Raw genomic sequence first — 14,996 nt, forward strand, 5'->3', positions numbered from 1 at the left:
GCCTCAATCTACTCCTCTCCCCCCATGCCCCTTCCCCTGTCCCTTCCACCACAACAGACTTACCAGCCAGAGGCTGCTCTTCAAGCTGCTGGGCTGGTATTGGAAATTGGACTGGTATCAGCCAATATGCCTCCTTAAAAATCGGCTGTTGGTATCGGCACCAGAAATCTCTGTCGGTGTTCCGCTAGTGTTTATAACCATCTTCACCTCACGAATTCAGGCTGGTGCTTTAATCACTGCACCCTTCTTTCTTGATTGTGGGAGTCTGGCTCTTTTGACATCAGTAAGGTGTTCTTAAACTGTTCCCAAATCTCATTCTTACCTTCATATCTAAAGCCTTTATCCCAACTGATTTGGCTCCTAATTGTTTTTTCTTGTATGAAATTGGTCCTTTTTCCCAAGTTAGCGTGATTTTTAAACCTGTTAAGATAAGAGCTAATGCAGAATATCTCTGTGTTGATTGTGGTGCTTCTGGAGTTCAGAAATTGTCCTCTATAATATTTAAAGATACCAAGGATGTTTTGTTTTCAGCAGCATGGGATCTCCAGCCCACATGGCTCAGATTGGACCCTTTCATAACACAGTCTTCTCTGTATGTTACGGATGCATCATTTCAGAGAATCATAGAAATGTAGGGCTGGGAGAAACCTCTGGATTGTTTTGTCCATCCCTCTGCACTAAGGCAGGCTGAGACAATTTGCTAGTGTGACTTGCCAGCCTGTAGCAGGCACCAGCTAGGACTCTGGCTGGTTTAGATGTTAGAATACCAATACATAAGCCTTCAAGATTATTTGCTTTCCAGTGGTCAGTGACTTGGAAATGGCTGGTGCCATTTTTGACAAAGTGCCACTTTCTTCCCCTTGTGCCCACATGATCCAGTCTAACTGGCTCTAACTCATGATTTTTAACTTTGCTGTCGTGCAGCTCATTCCACCAGGTTTCAGTAACACCAGGGAGCCAGATATATGCTGCTTTAGGAGTAATTCTTCTCTCTGATGTTTAATACCTTGGCTTCTGTAACTGACTGTACATCAGTGCTAGAAGTACTTCTCTTCTCACCTTTGCCTCGATTCATTTAGTTTTTGCCTTCCTCGCTGTTTCCTCTTTTTACCTTCTCTGCATGGTGTTAGTCTAGTGCTCTTCAAGTTAGTGTAGCTAGTTTTTTCCCTTTTTAATGAGATGGAGGCCATTCAAACAGTACAGTCCATCCCCCGTCCCCCCCCCCCCACACACACAGAGATCATGGTTTAATGCTCCACAAAACCCTGTACACCTCATGCTACTTATCTAAACGGCTGCCCCCTTCAAATCTCTTTTTGCTTATGGGGCAGGAAGGATTTCCTTCAGCATCCTTTCAAGTGACCTGACATTGTCCATAATCTACAAGGCATCTCTAATACCTGCAAGCACCGTCCCTTGCAGATCCTTGCCTGCCAGGTTCAGAAGCCTCTCCAATCTCTTTCATCTTGTGCCTTGACTCTGCAAAGACCAGCTTCCAATGCTGTTGTCTGTGTCTTGCAGATTGTTCAGCCCTCATAAGGTTTGTTCTTTTTTTTTTTTGAGGCTGTGGGATGCTTGCGAGCACACTTTTTTTTCTTTCCTCTACTCATTGGTTTGTGATGGGCTCAGCCTGGAAGTGGCTTGAGCTACTTCAGCTTGTGGCAGACTGAGCCTGCAGCCTTCCACAACCCTAGGGTTTTTTCCCTTTTATTTTTCCTGCCATGCCTTGATGGCATCTGAGTGGATGTCACTGGACCTGGTCCTGCTTTGAGCAGGGGGTTGGACTAGATGTGACAACCTGAGGTCCCTTCCAACCCTCCATTTTCAGTGATTCTGTGCATATTGTGGGAGGCTGCCTGTCAGTGCCTTGGGTGGGAGGCGTGAATCTGGTGCCACGGGACTCTAGCACAATTCCAAGGTCAGCTCGTGGTCAACCCTACTCCCTTCCATTCTCTCTGGCTCGCTTGGCAGCTTAAGATCCTGTGCCTTGGTGGCTTATGTAGCAGCCTGTAAATCTTAATTGTGGCTTCCAGCCTCCCCCATAGCCACACCCATGCTTCACAGGTGTCACTCAGTCACAGTTCTGTGGGGTCTCTGATAAACTCAGCTCCTTGGGCTTTAATCCCTTTCTCGGGTTTCAGCCTTCTCAGCTTTGGCCGTTTTATTTTGAGACCATCAGCCCTTGCCCACTGTCTCAGACCTCAGCTCCTTGCAGTCCTGTGCAGTGCAGGTCTCAAGGCACAGCGTGTCCCAGGCACCCTGTTGCTTGGCCTCCAAAACACCCCTGTAGCCACAACACAGCTCTCTGCTTTTAAGCTCTCTGCTTAAAATAAACATGAACACCAGCAAATCCTTGGAGGTTTTGAAGACCTATCTAGACAGAGCCGTGTCTGGAATGATATAGCTGGGGATGGTCCTGCTTTGAGCAGGCGGTTGGACTAGGTGACCTCCTGAGGTCCCTTTCAACCTTAATGTTCAGTGATTCTATGATTTGAAGTCACTGTCTGCTAAAAAGGTTCAAATCCCTCAGTCTGGCCCTTGTTCCCTGTTACAGAGTTGGAATGAGCAGCCATTCACAGATATGCCTGGCAGGACCATCAAGGAGAGACCAGCCTACGTTACTTTAAATTCCAATGGCCAAATCAAGAGTGAGACTTTATAAAGTGGGATAAGACGAAATGCCACATTTATTGATTACATGAATTAAACATAGAGATTCAGACACCGCTCATATAGACGGACACAAATCATCATGCACATCATTACACACAGACAAACACACAACAACCATTCCATTCAGACATTATAGTTACCAGCAGCAGTTGTTCAATAATGGCACTGGGTGGCTGGCCCAGGCCTTATTGCGAGAGAAAAAGATCCTGGAGATAGCAGCTTCGGAGTGAGGTGGAACAGATGCATGTGTGCTTCAAAGAAACAGCAGTTGAGAGAGAGGCTCACCCAACTTGGCATTTTCAAAGTCCTCTTTTATAGGGATTGACATCCTTTTTTTCAGTGCTTTGGGGTTTTTCCATACCCAGCTTCTGTTTTTGCAGTTGTTCCACATCTGTCTTCAGCTTGTCTCACCCTGAGGTCAATTTGGTCATAAAAGTTGGCATCTCGGCCTTGGAGTGTCCTTGCTGCCCATCTGGCAGGATGTGTGCATTCTGACTCCTTGTTATCTCCTGTGTGCCCTAGGCCTCAAAAGGATTCTTCAGCCATCCATTAATTAGTTTACTGACTGTAACTTTAGTAACTTGAATTTGGTGCCTTGTTGCTTGCATAAACTGTTAAATCTTTTTTTCCCATCTCTATGCCATTCTCTTACCATTTACCCTTTCACATACATTCATTCAAAAAAGGGCATACAGAATTCATTTATGTATGTCAAGCAAAAGTATACACAATGGAGTTTTCAAGTTGCTTACAGGACAAAACTAACATGGTTACATTTCACTACTATTACACTCTATGTTAACATGTTACTACTTGGGCAGTAGTAACCAGCAACACACTTATAAGATGGGAAACTCCCTTCTTGAGAGCATGGAGGCAGAAAGGGATCTTGCAGTCATTGTCAGCCCATGTTCATCTTGGAGTCAATAATGTGAGGTCACGGTTGGCAGGTCTAACCGCACCTTGTCATGCATGCATCCACAGGTGCATCTCTAGCAGGGCCAAGGAGGTGATCCTCCCCCTGTCTGTGACACTGGTCAGGCCACAGCTGGAGTACTGTGTCCAGTTCTGTGCACCCCACTTCAGAAGGGATGTGGACAACATTGAGAGGGTCCAGAGGAGGCCACTCGCATGATCCAGGGACAACAGGGCAGACCCTACAATGAGAGACTGCAGGACCTGAACCTGTTCAACCTCCACAAGAGGAGGCTGAGGGGGGACCTGGTGACCGTCTATAAACTCACGAGGGAGGACCAGAAGGGTTTAGGGGAGACCTTGTTTCCCCAAGCGCCCCCCTGGCATAACAAGGAATAACGGCCACAAGTTGTTGGAGAGGAGGTTTAGATTAGACATCCATAAGAACTATTTCACAGTCAGGGCGGCTAGGATCTGGAGCCAACTTCCAAGGGAAGTGTTGCTGGCTCCTACCCTGTGGGTATTTAAGAGGAGGCTTGATGCCTACCTAGCTGGGATCATTTGAGCCCAGTTTTTCTCCTGTCCAGGCAAGGGGTTGGATTTGAAGATCTACAAGGTCCCTTCTGACCCGATTTCTATGATTCAATGAACATCAGCTATATCAGTTCAGTTCCTGCTACACCTATGCACCCAGTTTGGCCCATTTTAGAAAATGAGATTAAGCCAAAGCAATAAAAAAGATCAAGCATTGGCTTGTTCACAAAGAATGCATGACTTTTCACCTTATTAGTTCAAGCTTGGTAGGAAATGCTGTTTGCAAATCAGGAGGAAGGAATATAGAACATGGGCTGGGGTGGGGCATGTAATTCATTCTAGTAATAGGAAGGGAAAAAAGATTTTAGGTTTTACTAAACCTCAGTTTGCCTTTCTATTTCCTCCCCCTGTCTTTCCCACAACCCCAGCTTTTTCTAATGAAGCCTGAGCTTCTGCAGAAACTTGCTGGCTTCACCAGGGAATTTTTTTGCATCTAAATGTGAGCGAGCAGATACTTCATTTTAATATTCTGTGCTGCTTGCCCTCCCTCGTAAGAGCTGAAGTGCAAAAAAAGACTGTTAAAAATGGTGCACTGTTACTCATCTTGCCTGCTCTTATCACTGTCAGAATAAAACTATGCCTCGTTTGGCTTCGCCTAAATAAAACCCATAAGTTGGACATTGTTCTCTTCATGAACAGCATTGTCAGCACTAAGTTTTGACTGCAGAATCTTTCATTGACGGTGGTGACATAAGGGGTGGGGGTGAAGGAGCGAAAGGGGCCATGAGTACAGCTAAGTTCCCAGTTAACATAGAGAGAGAATCTTTTAACGTGTAAACTGTGCTGTACTGAGGAACATCCTCCCCTCCAGTGTTTGGCATACTCAAACCACCTTCTTCAGGGGACGGTATGGGCTGACTACCCTTTGCCAGCTGAGCAGAGATGAAAGGAGCTGCAGTCCATAGTCAGGGAGAGGAGGTGAGCCTGTATCAGAAAGGAGCTGCCCTTTCTCTTTCCCAGTTGAGTGATCTGGGTGCTGGTGGACTTCATTTCATCCTTCAGTGTGATTAAAGAGCTGAATTGTCCTCCCAGGAGGCCATTCTCTTCTAGCCATGCAGAAGATTCCCCAGGGTTGACAGTGGGTCAAGCTGCCTGGCTGATGCATCTCATCCCTCTCTATGGAATAAAACAGCTTCAGAAGAGGGAGTCACTTGTATATTAAGCTGATGGGCACTGTCATTGCTTAGGAGTCTCTGCAGACCATGTATGTGAGCTAGAGGCTACACTTGCACCAGATACCTTATGAATTGCTGAGATGGGTGAAGGATGGCTTACGCATGACAATACTCTGTTGCACAGTGCTGGGTAGAGGTTGTGCCAGTTATTGAACTGTGAAGTAAAATCTGCTTTCTGGGCCTTTGTTCCCCAGTGGGTAATGTGATATGGGCTATTAAACACCTAGGAATAGTCAACCAGTTGGATCATTCCATTGGCCAAGCACTTGCTTTTTGGAAGGGAAGAGCTGAAGCAGTCTCTCTCAACTGGCAGGTTGTCATCCCCAGGGTAACTACAAAAGGGGATTGGGAGGGGAGGAGTTGGACATAAGGCACTGAACATTTTATTGCAGCCTAGAACAAATTTAATCTTGCACTGCCAGTGCCTGTACTCCCTTAGGCTTCACAGTCACATGTTCTGCTGATGTCTTGAAACATGCACATTATGTGGGCCTGTCATTGAAGAGTTCTTTTCACTCCTATAACAGAAGTTGTGGCAGGCATCCCCAAGAGAGACTGAGGAATATGATGTTAGACTGATGTCTTGGTAACGGAGTGCTTTGTTGCAGAATACTCCATTTATCAACAAGAGCACGTTAAATGTTTGAAAGATGATTTCATAGTTTGTAGGGTCAGGAGGGACCTGAGCAGATCATCGAGTCCAACCCCCTGCCATGGCAGGAAAGGGTACTGGGGTCAAACGACCCCAGCAAGATGTACATCTAGCCTCCTCTTAAAGACCCCCAGGGTAGGAGCCAGCACCACTTCTCTTGGAAGTTGGCTCCAGGTCCTAGCTGCCCTGACCGTGAAGTCGCGCCTCCTGATATCTAGCCTAAATCTCCCCTCTGCCAGCTTGTGACCGTTATTCCTGGTTACTCCTGGTAGCGCTTGGGGGAACAGGGACTCCCCCAGTGCCTGCTGGTGCCCTCTGACTAGTTTGTAACAGGCCACTAGATTCCCCCCTTGGCCTTCTCTTGTGGAGGCTGAACAGGTTCAAGTCCCATCGCCTCTCCTCGTAGGGCCTACCCTGCTGCCCCCTGACCATGCGAGTGGGCCTCCTCTAGACCCTCTCCATGTTGTCCACATCCCTCCTGAAGTGCGGTGCCCAGAACTGGACGCGGTACTCCAGCTGTGGCCTGACCAGTGTCGCATGGAGGTGGAGGATCACCTCCTTGGACCTGCTTGAGATGCATCTGTGGATGCATGACAGGGTATGGTTGGCCTTCCTGATTGCATCCCCACATAGCTGGCCCATGTTCATTTTGGCATCGATGATGATTCCAAGATCATTTTCTGCCTCTGTGCTGGCAAGAGTGGAGTTCCCCAGCCTGTAGGTCTGCTGCTGGTTCTTCCTCCCCAGGTGTATCACTTTGTACTTGTCAGTGTTGAAACCCATCCTGTTCTCATCTGCCCACCCCTGTAACCTCTCTAGGTCTGATTGCAGCCTATTCCTCCCTTCTAGGGTGCTCACATCCCCCCACATTTTAATGTCATCAGCAAATTTGAACAGGGTGCTTTTTACCTCCTCGTCCAAGTCACCGATGAAGAAGTTGAACAGTGCGGGCCCGAGGAGGGAGCCCTGGGGGACCCCACTGCCCACATCCCTCCAGGTTGAATAGGACCCTTCCATCACCACTCTCTGGGTGCAGCCCAGCAGCCAGTTAGTGACCCATGTGACTGTGTAGGTGTCGACTCCACAGTCCCCTAGTTTTTTAATAAGAATGGGGTGAGAGATGGTGTCGAAGGCCTTCCTAAAGTCCAGAAAGACTATGTCCACCCCAACACCTGCGTCTAAGGATTTTGTGACCTGGTCATAGAAGGCCACCAGGTTGGTCTGACAGAACCTGCCTCTAATGGACCCATGCCGGTTGCCTCTGAGCATAACCTTCCCTGCTGGTCCCTCGCGGAGATGTGCCAGGATAATTCTCTCAAAGAGCTTACCCAGGATTGAGGTAAGACTGACTAGCCTATAGTTTCCTCGGTCCTTTCCTCCCTTTTTTGAAAATGGGAACCACATTGGCCCTCTTCCAGTCCTCTGGCACCACACCAGAGCACCTTGAGTGCTTGTAAAGCCGTGCCAGGGGTCCTGCAATGACCTCTGCTAATTCCCTCAGCACTCTGGGGTGGAGATCGTCAGGACCAGCTGATTTAAATACATCTGGGGGCATAGGTTGTAGTCATGTTGGTCTAAGGACATAGGCAGACAAGGTTCTTTGGGTAAATCTGATATCTTTTATTAGACCAACTCAAATAATTGGAAACAAATTTTCTTTGCAAGCTTTAGGACACAAACACCCATTCATATTGGGCGTTTGTACATGCAACATTTTTTGCCCTTTCTTGTGCTGCAACAGCATGACTGTTTGCATGAGTTTGTTTTCCAGACTCTTTAAAAGTCTTTCTGGTATATTAAAGTAAAACTACTCAGATGTAGTTTAGTTTGGTTCACCAGAAATTAAAGCATTGCGTCTGTGGATTCGTTGCATGCAACCACAAAAGCACTCAGATATGTAATGAGCCTCTTTTCCTACTAGATGGCTCTGCAACTTTTTTGTAGTTCACCCCTTTGAATTGCTTCTATTTTTTTTCCCCTTGTGTCGTTTGCCAGCTCCCTGCTTCCACAGCTGTGTGACAGGGCACAGGTGGGTGGTGACCCTGGGCTGGGGGGCCTGTGCTGGACCGTCCTGCTCTCCTGTGGCGCCAGCTGGGAACCAGGCTTAATTTGTTCAAAAACCTAGTGTGTGCAAACACTGATGTGACGCCCCAGAATAAATGAGCATAAATTTTGTAAACTTATTTAATTTAATGAGGTTTAAATCCGGTGGTGTGTACAGGTGCCCATACAAAGTACCTCTGTGATGTCCCTTCACCTATGCTATTTAGGTGAGACAACTTGATTTTACTTTGCTATTCTTGGATACACCTATGCTGCATGTGTGATAACGCTCCCAGTAGCATGAGAAGGGCAGTTTGTGAAGCTCTTATTGATGCGTTTAGTTAGACAGGCATTTGGCTGGGATGGTTTAGTCAGGGATGACTCTGTCTTGGGCAGGGGACTGGACTAGATGACCCCGTTAGGTTTCTTCCAGCTCTGATTCTATACTACACGCCATGCACTGACCAGATTCCCCACACTTCTCTTACACCCCCACCTTTTCCAGGTGCATCAAAATATGTAACACTTTCCATTCCCCTGCCAGAGGAATTATCTCGGTGCTGAGATGTACTATTAGAAAACATAACTCCACAATCTTTCTGAATTTTGTAGCACCCCAAGGTGAAAGTCACTGAGATGGATCTAAATTCAGAAAAGTTTTGGAGGGGGACCTTGAGTTTAAAAATGGAGAATCGCTGATCTATCTGGTGCCACTTAAGGATGGTGGGGGCAGGACTTTACCCTTCTGTGCCATCCTCTTTCAACTCTCTGCCCCTGCCTGGCCACTGATTTGTGTCTTGGGGGACAAGGGTAGGCCCCACTGTTGATGCGCCTTCTGCAGGATCTCTCGCTACAGTGAGCACCCATGTAGTTCTTCCTGCCAGCCTGGGAGAACGGCGAGAGCGGAGGGGACGAGCTGGGCTGCAAACTGAGGTTCTGTCTGCATCTGCCTCCTTCCAGCAGAGCACATTGTTGGGGTTATGGGAGGGGAGGGGAGGGGGGCACAGGGCTGCCTAGGTGCAGGGGTAGGCAGCAGCAGTGGCAGCAAGCAACCGTGGAGTATGAGTCAGGCGCAGGGTGCCAGACAAGGGAGGAGAGCATTTACCCCCTCACATGGGATCTCACAGCATGCTTCTGTCACTCTTGTGGTGCAGCCTTTGGGACACCCTGCCTTTGCAGCACCCTACTGCACCCAGCATTTGTATGCAAGGTCTGTTTGCACACACATCCAAGTGGTTTTTTCAGTTCTTGCAGTGGATACCAGGAAACCTGTGTTTTATTAAAAAAAACAAAACAAAAACCTCCTTTCTATAAAGTATCCTCCTGGGGATTTCGCTGTTCTGTTCCCCGTCATGCTAATAGGTAGGTGAGTCCCTGCAAGCCTCACTATATTTAGCTTTCTCTCTATAGTTTCTGTACTCACTGCTCAGCCACAATGAAACTTGTGTTCTGCTTTTAGATAATCCTCTCTGGAACTAACTGCACAATAAAACAGGAGGAGCTGGTAGTTAGCTCTGCTCTTAGCTGTTGATTTTTATTAGATACTGAATCTCTTCATGCACAAACCATGCTAGATTACTGACCTTGCTGAGTAGCTGCAACTTTGCCATTCAAGGCAGCAGCATCAAGTTGATGTTCAGTTCCACCTTTAATCATGGCATAAAATGAGGACCGCATATTACTGTGCGTCAGCAGTGGAGCTCTGACTGATGTTGGTGGCAAACTTAAAAGCAACATCAAGGCTAGAGTCTGACCTCTACGTAGTAACTAAAGTCCTTGGCTTTATCAAGTGCTGTTCAGTGTTGCTTATTGGGAAAATTATTCTCATAGTTGCAGCCTCCACACTTCTCTGTTTCCTTGTTGTTTGCTCAAAAATTTGAAGGGAGGGGAGAAAAAAGGATCGGGTAATAACTATGGACCTGTAAAGACTGTGGCTATGGACAAATTAGTTATAAAGTATACTTTGCTTTCTGTCTTAAACTGCTTGGTAGTATACCTGTGCCTTATTAAATATGTGTAGCCATGACCTTTTGAGGTTTTCAGAGAAACATTTTAAAATGCCTGCAATCTAATTTTTAAAAAAATGTTATTTTTCAGCCCTGGAAGGAAGCGAGACTTTTCCCCAGTTCCGTGGAGCCAGTACTTTGAATCTATGGAAGACGTGGTGGTTGAAAATGAAACTGGCAAGGATATATCCTTTTTCAGGCTGGGTGGTTTTCAGTGTCCATGTATGTTGGAACTTATTAAAGAGGGTGCTTTTTTAAAAAAAACAAACAAAAAAACCCAGCGCGCCCTCCCCCCCATTGTTCCCCTCTCCTTCTGCTTCTTATTTGCATTGATCATTTTCATTGCCTGAGGCAATAGCTAATGTGCCCGCTCTTGGTATATCTAGTAAGGCTGCCCTCTTGCTGCTGGTTTCTTAGTTTGGTAGAGGATATAAAACAGTGTCTGCAGAGCTTGGGTAATACAGTACCTGAATGCACTAGGTTTTCACCTCTTGAAGCTCTGGAGTCGAATCCCAATATGCAAAAACAAGTTAATGATCAGTTCAGTTCTTGGTGATGAGATGACCTTTCCTAATGCAGGTACTTCCACATCAGCCTAGTTCACCACCTCTTAGTATGGTTAGTACTGTTCAGCCCAGGCTGTGATGGGCTCAAAGAGAAGTTGCAGCAGAGCTGCACGAGAGAAGTATATTCAGCATGTTTTCTGGTCTAGGACAATAGAGGCCAGGCATGTGAGGCTCTCCATTTCAGTAGCTCCAAATGTCTCTGGGCAAATCATCTACTTCTCATGAAGGGAAACTGCACTCTTCTTACCCTCTGGCATGTTCACTTTATAGGCGAGAGATTCCTCTGCATAATTGGGAATGAGAGATTGCTGTTTCTAGAAAGCGAAGGAATTCAGGTATGGATTGAGAGGTTCCAGGACTTCCTCCGTGCTCTCCTGGAATAAAGATCTTCTCTGGGGCTCCAGAAATCTAAAGGCCGCTTAAGATGCTTGGGTCGCTGTATTCCTGGAGCCCCTTGCCCTATTCTGCTGCCTACTCTGTACAGAACTGGCTGGCTCAAGGCTCTCCAATGAAAGCCAAGAAGTTAATTGGGCCAACTCTCAGAAATCCCTTGAGCCATTCAGCTTCTGTGGAAACCTTCCAAAAGGAAGAGTAATAAAAACATAGCCTACAAATAAGGACCCCTGAGTTCTTTACCTCTTTCCCCAGTCGTAAAAAGGGGATAATGTCCATCTCTTAGGATGAGATAAGCAATTAAATCATGAAGATTGGTAAAGATCTTCAAGGGCCTGGAGTCAGAGATGCTGTTGACATACAAAGTAGTGTTTCTCCAAATTGGACTTGAAAAATTAGCTTGATTTAAATGTTTCTCAGGATAAGGATCTAAATTACATAGCCATGTCCTTTAAACAGCTGCATATTTTTATGCATATATACATTAGCTGCAAAGTGAGAGAGAGAAGCAAATCCTTTCTAAGCTGATTCAAAGCCAAATTTTAATTCGGAGCCTTCATGAATTCATTCTGTAGTGCCAGAAATGTGCATGGTGCTTTAGAGTAATAAAATGTACCATTTTGAACTCTGCTCACCTAATTTGTTCATGGGCAGATCTAGGATTTTGAAAAAAGGCGGCGTAGATTGTATGGGGCCTCGTTATATATAACAAAACACACAATTTTTTCTCCAGCTAAAAAGACACTAGAAACTTTGCCAATGAGCCAGGGTCCCAAGGCTATATTATTTAGTTTAAGGCTGAAGCAAAAACAAATGTAACTTTATTGGAATGTGCATTATCTACGTGGCTATTTCGTAAGTCCTGTATAAAAAAAACAAGGTAAAAAGTAATCAAAAGCTGTTGTTTCATTAGTCTTGCAGTCATTAGAATTAAATGTACATGTCTCTTTCAGGTTCATAAAACAGAATTTAGCCTTCTTGAGCATTTTGGCAGTGCATCCAGTGTTTCACTGGAAGTTATTTCCACACCTGAGTTGATATTCACCTGAGTTAAGATTTCCATGCATGAATTAACGCTTTTAGCTAGAATTTAAAAAGCAGTCTGCAGAGCTTTGAAAAGCTGCTTTACCAGGAGGAGCTAACAGGCAGCAGAATTGCAGAAGAAAGGATAGTTTGATTAGTGGAATATCCAGATTCTTAAAAAAGGAGGCAAAGTCATTAAGACCTACGGAATGAATAGTTTTGGAGACTGTGCAAACTCCTGGATTCCAGATAATCTTATTGCCTCGAAAGGTTTTGTCTGCCCTGGCTTGTGATATCTAGTAATGGCAAAATATTTTCAATGAAAGAAAAGTTGGTCCCAACAGTGCCCTGAGCATTCCTAGGTTTTACCTGCAGTGTTTCTTCTTATGAACATGCTTTATTTGATTTATGCAATTACTGTTTCTGTGGGGAGGATAACATTTAATCAGGATACAAGGAATACCATCCTTTCTTACATAAACACACACCTTTCCCCGAAAGTCAGCCCCCCACAAATTAAGGTGCATGTAGTGAACAGGGAAAGTGATGTTCTGCCTGGGATAGAAGCACCCTGTTTTGATTCTTTCTCCACAGTGCAGCAAGTGTTGTATTACTATTGAGGCAGCTGAGGGAGTCCTTTGATTTAATGGCTCATTGTTTTTTTTACTCCAATCATTTCTTCTAGTAATAGTCTCAATGTTCCACTAATTTAGCTAAGCTTTCTTAGGGCATTTTTACTGTCTGCTCCTGGTCTTTCTCCTCCTATTTCACACGCCTGGAAACTCTTTAATTCTATGTTGAAAAAAGGTAAATTCATAAAAAATTACAGTTTGAAGAGTCCTCAGGAGGCCACACCTAGTCCAACCTCCTGCTCAAAGCAGGATCATCCACAACTATCTCACCCCAGCCAGGCTTTGTCTAGCCGGGTCTTGAAACCTTCCAAGGATGGAGATTCTACAATCTCTGGGGAGCCTGTTCCAGTGCTTCGCTACCCTCCTCACAAGAATTTTTCCCCTAACATCTAACCTCAACTTCCCTTGCTGCAGCTTGAGCCCATGGCTTCTTGTTCTGCAATTTGCCCCCACTGAGAACAGTCCAGTTCCATCCTCTTTCAAACCCAACTTCAATCCCCCCTCAGTCTTTTCTTCCCCAGACTAAATAAACCCAGTTCCCTCAGCCTCTCCTTACAGATCATGTGCCCCAGCCCCCAAGCCATTTATGTTCCCCTCTACTGGACGCTCTCCAATTTCTCCGCATCCTTTTGGGCAGTGGGGAAGTGGGGGCAAATGACAGTACTGCAGGTGTAGCCTCACCAGTGCCAAATAGAGGGGAAGAATCACTTCCCTTGATCTGCTGGCATTGCTCCTACTAATGCAGCCCAGTATGCTGTTAGCCTTCTTGGCAACAAATGCTGTTGGCCCCTATTTATTTTATTATCCACTGTAACCCCCAAGTCGTCTTCGACAAGGCTGCTGCTTAGCCAGTAGTGCATGGGATTGTTTTGTTCTAAGTACAGGAATTTGCACTTGTCCTGCTTGAACCTCATGAAATTTCTTTTGATCCAATCCTCCAATTTGTCAAGGTCTTTCTGAATCCTAGCCCTACCTATAGATAATAGATCTGTCCATAGAAACCAGTCTCCAGCAGCAGGTAGGGTTTCAGCTTTAGTTAAGTAGGGAAGGGATGGTCAGTCAACTGAAGATTAGGCTCTGTCCCTGCTCTATGCAGCCATAACTCTGGAAGAATATTTTTTGTTTTTTATTCTGCCCCTCAAAAACCGTGTGTGTGTGTGTTATATTCATGTTGTACATGAGAGTGTACAATATAATAGATTCTGAAGTGCTGGGGAAATGGGGGATGAAGGAGAAGCAATTCTACAATGATGAATGCTACAGGGTAAAATGGGTTAAACTTTGTCTTCAATAGGTTTTCACAGGCATAACTAAAGCTGAGCAAAAGGCAGAGTTGGGGGTCTTTGTCCACAGGTGGTAATGAAGTGCTGCCATTCATTGTTTCAAGTAAGTTTGTTACAGACCATGGTCCTTAACTGTTCGTACACTTTTCGAATTTACAAAAGTGGATCGGAGGGCCCGGTCTTGCTCCTGTTGCATGGAGGAGGCCATTCTGCACTCTCCTGGGCTGTGTTTACAGTAAGTCTCTGAACGTAGAAATGTAATGTACCAATGCTGTCTGCTGTCTCTCCATCCAGGAAGGACCAAAAAAGATGAAGCCCTGTTCAGCAGAGCAAAACTAATTCAGAAAGATCTCTCTTTATCCTGTTATCTGCTGCTGTGCTTGACTTAAAGGGCTGGGAATCCTTATCACAGTTAGCCAGTATTAGGTGAGAACTGGCCCAGCAATCTCCAGCAGATATGACTAGAACTTACTCAAAGCAACACCCATCACACTTCTGACCTGAGGTCTCAGGACCTTGCCAGTCATCATCTAGCCAATTTATTGTGGCCTTTCCACAAGCAATGAGAAGATATGACAAAATGTTATCCCTCTCTAAAGTTTTAAGTTTCCTTTTTTTTCTTCCCATCTTGAAACTTGCTTTGGTGACCAGTTATGACCGGCCTGAAATGTGATCCAGAAGGACATTGAGAAACCCTGCAAGAAAGGACTTGGGGTTGTCAGTCAGAGCAGGTTTCGTGGCCTAACTTCATGCTTCCTTTTTTTTTTTTTATATGGTTTCACACCAGGGTTCCAGGCTGATCTCAAATCATAGAAAATGAGGCTTAAAAGGGACCTCAGGAGGTCACATTTAGTCCAACCTCCTGCTCAAAGCAGGACCAGCCTCAACTAGATCATCCTAGCCAAGACTTTGTCAAGCCGGGCCTTAAAAACCTCCAAGGATGGAGAGTCCACCACCTCTCTAGGTAACTTGATCTAGTGCTCCACCATCCTAGTAAGACAGTTTTTTTCCTAATCCCCAACTTAAATCTCCCTTGCTGCA

General features: G+C 45.6%; 1 protein-coding gene across 1 annotated transcript in view; it reads left to right on the forward strand.

The window, feature by feature from the left end:
• The window catches only part of PPME1 (protein phosphatase methylesterase 1), a 46,887-nt gene that overhangs the window by 15,250 nt on the left and 16,641 nt on the right, over positions 1–14,996 (forward strand). Inside the window, exons 2-3 of the mRNA XM_090030812.1 lie at positions 10,150–10,243; positions 14,098–14,190. Coding sequence (XP_089886938.1) covers positions 10,150–10,243; positions 14,098–14,190 — 187 coding nt within the window. The remainder of the gene's footprint in view (positions 1–10,149; positions 10,244–14,097; positions 14,191–14,996) is intronic.

Source organism: Crocodylus siamensis, chromosome 1, assembly GCF_052110815.1.
Source record: "Crocodylus siamensis isolate JL-2025a chromosome 1, ASM5211081v1, whole genome shotgun sequence".
NCBI classification, from domain to species: Eukaryota; Metazoa; Chordata; order Crocodylia; family Crocodylidae; genus Crocodylus; species Crocodylus siamensis.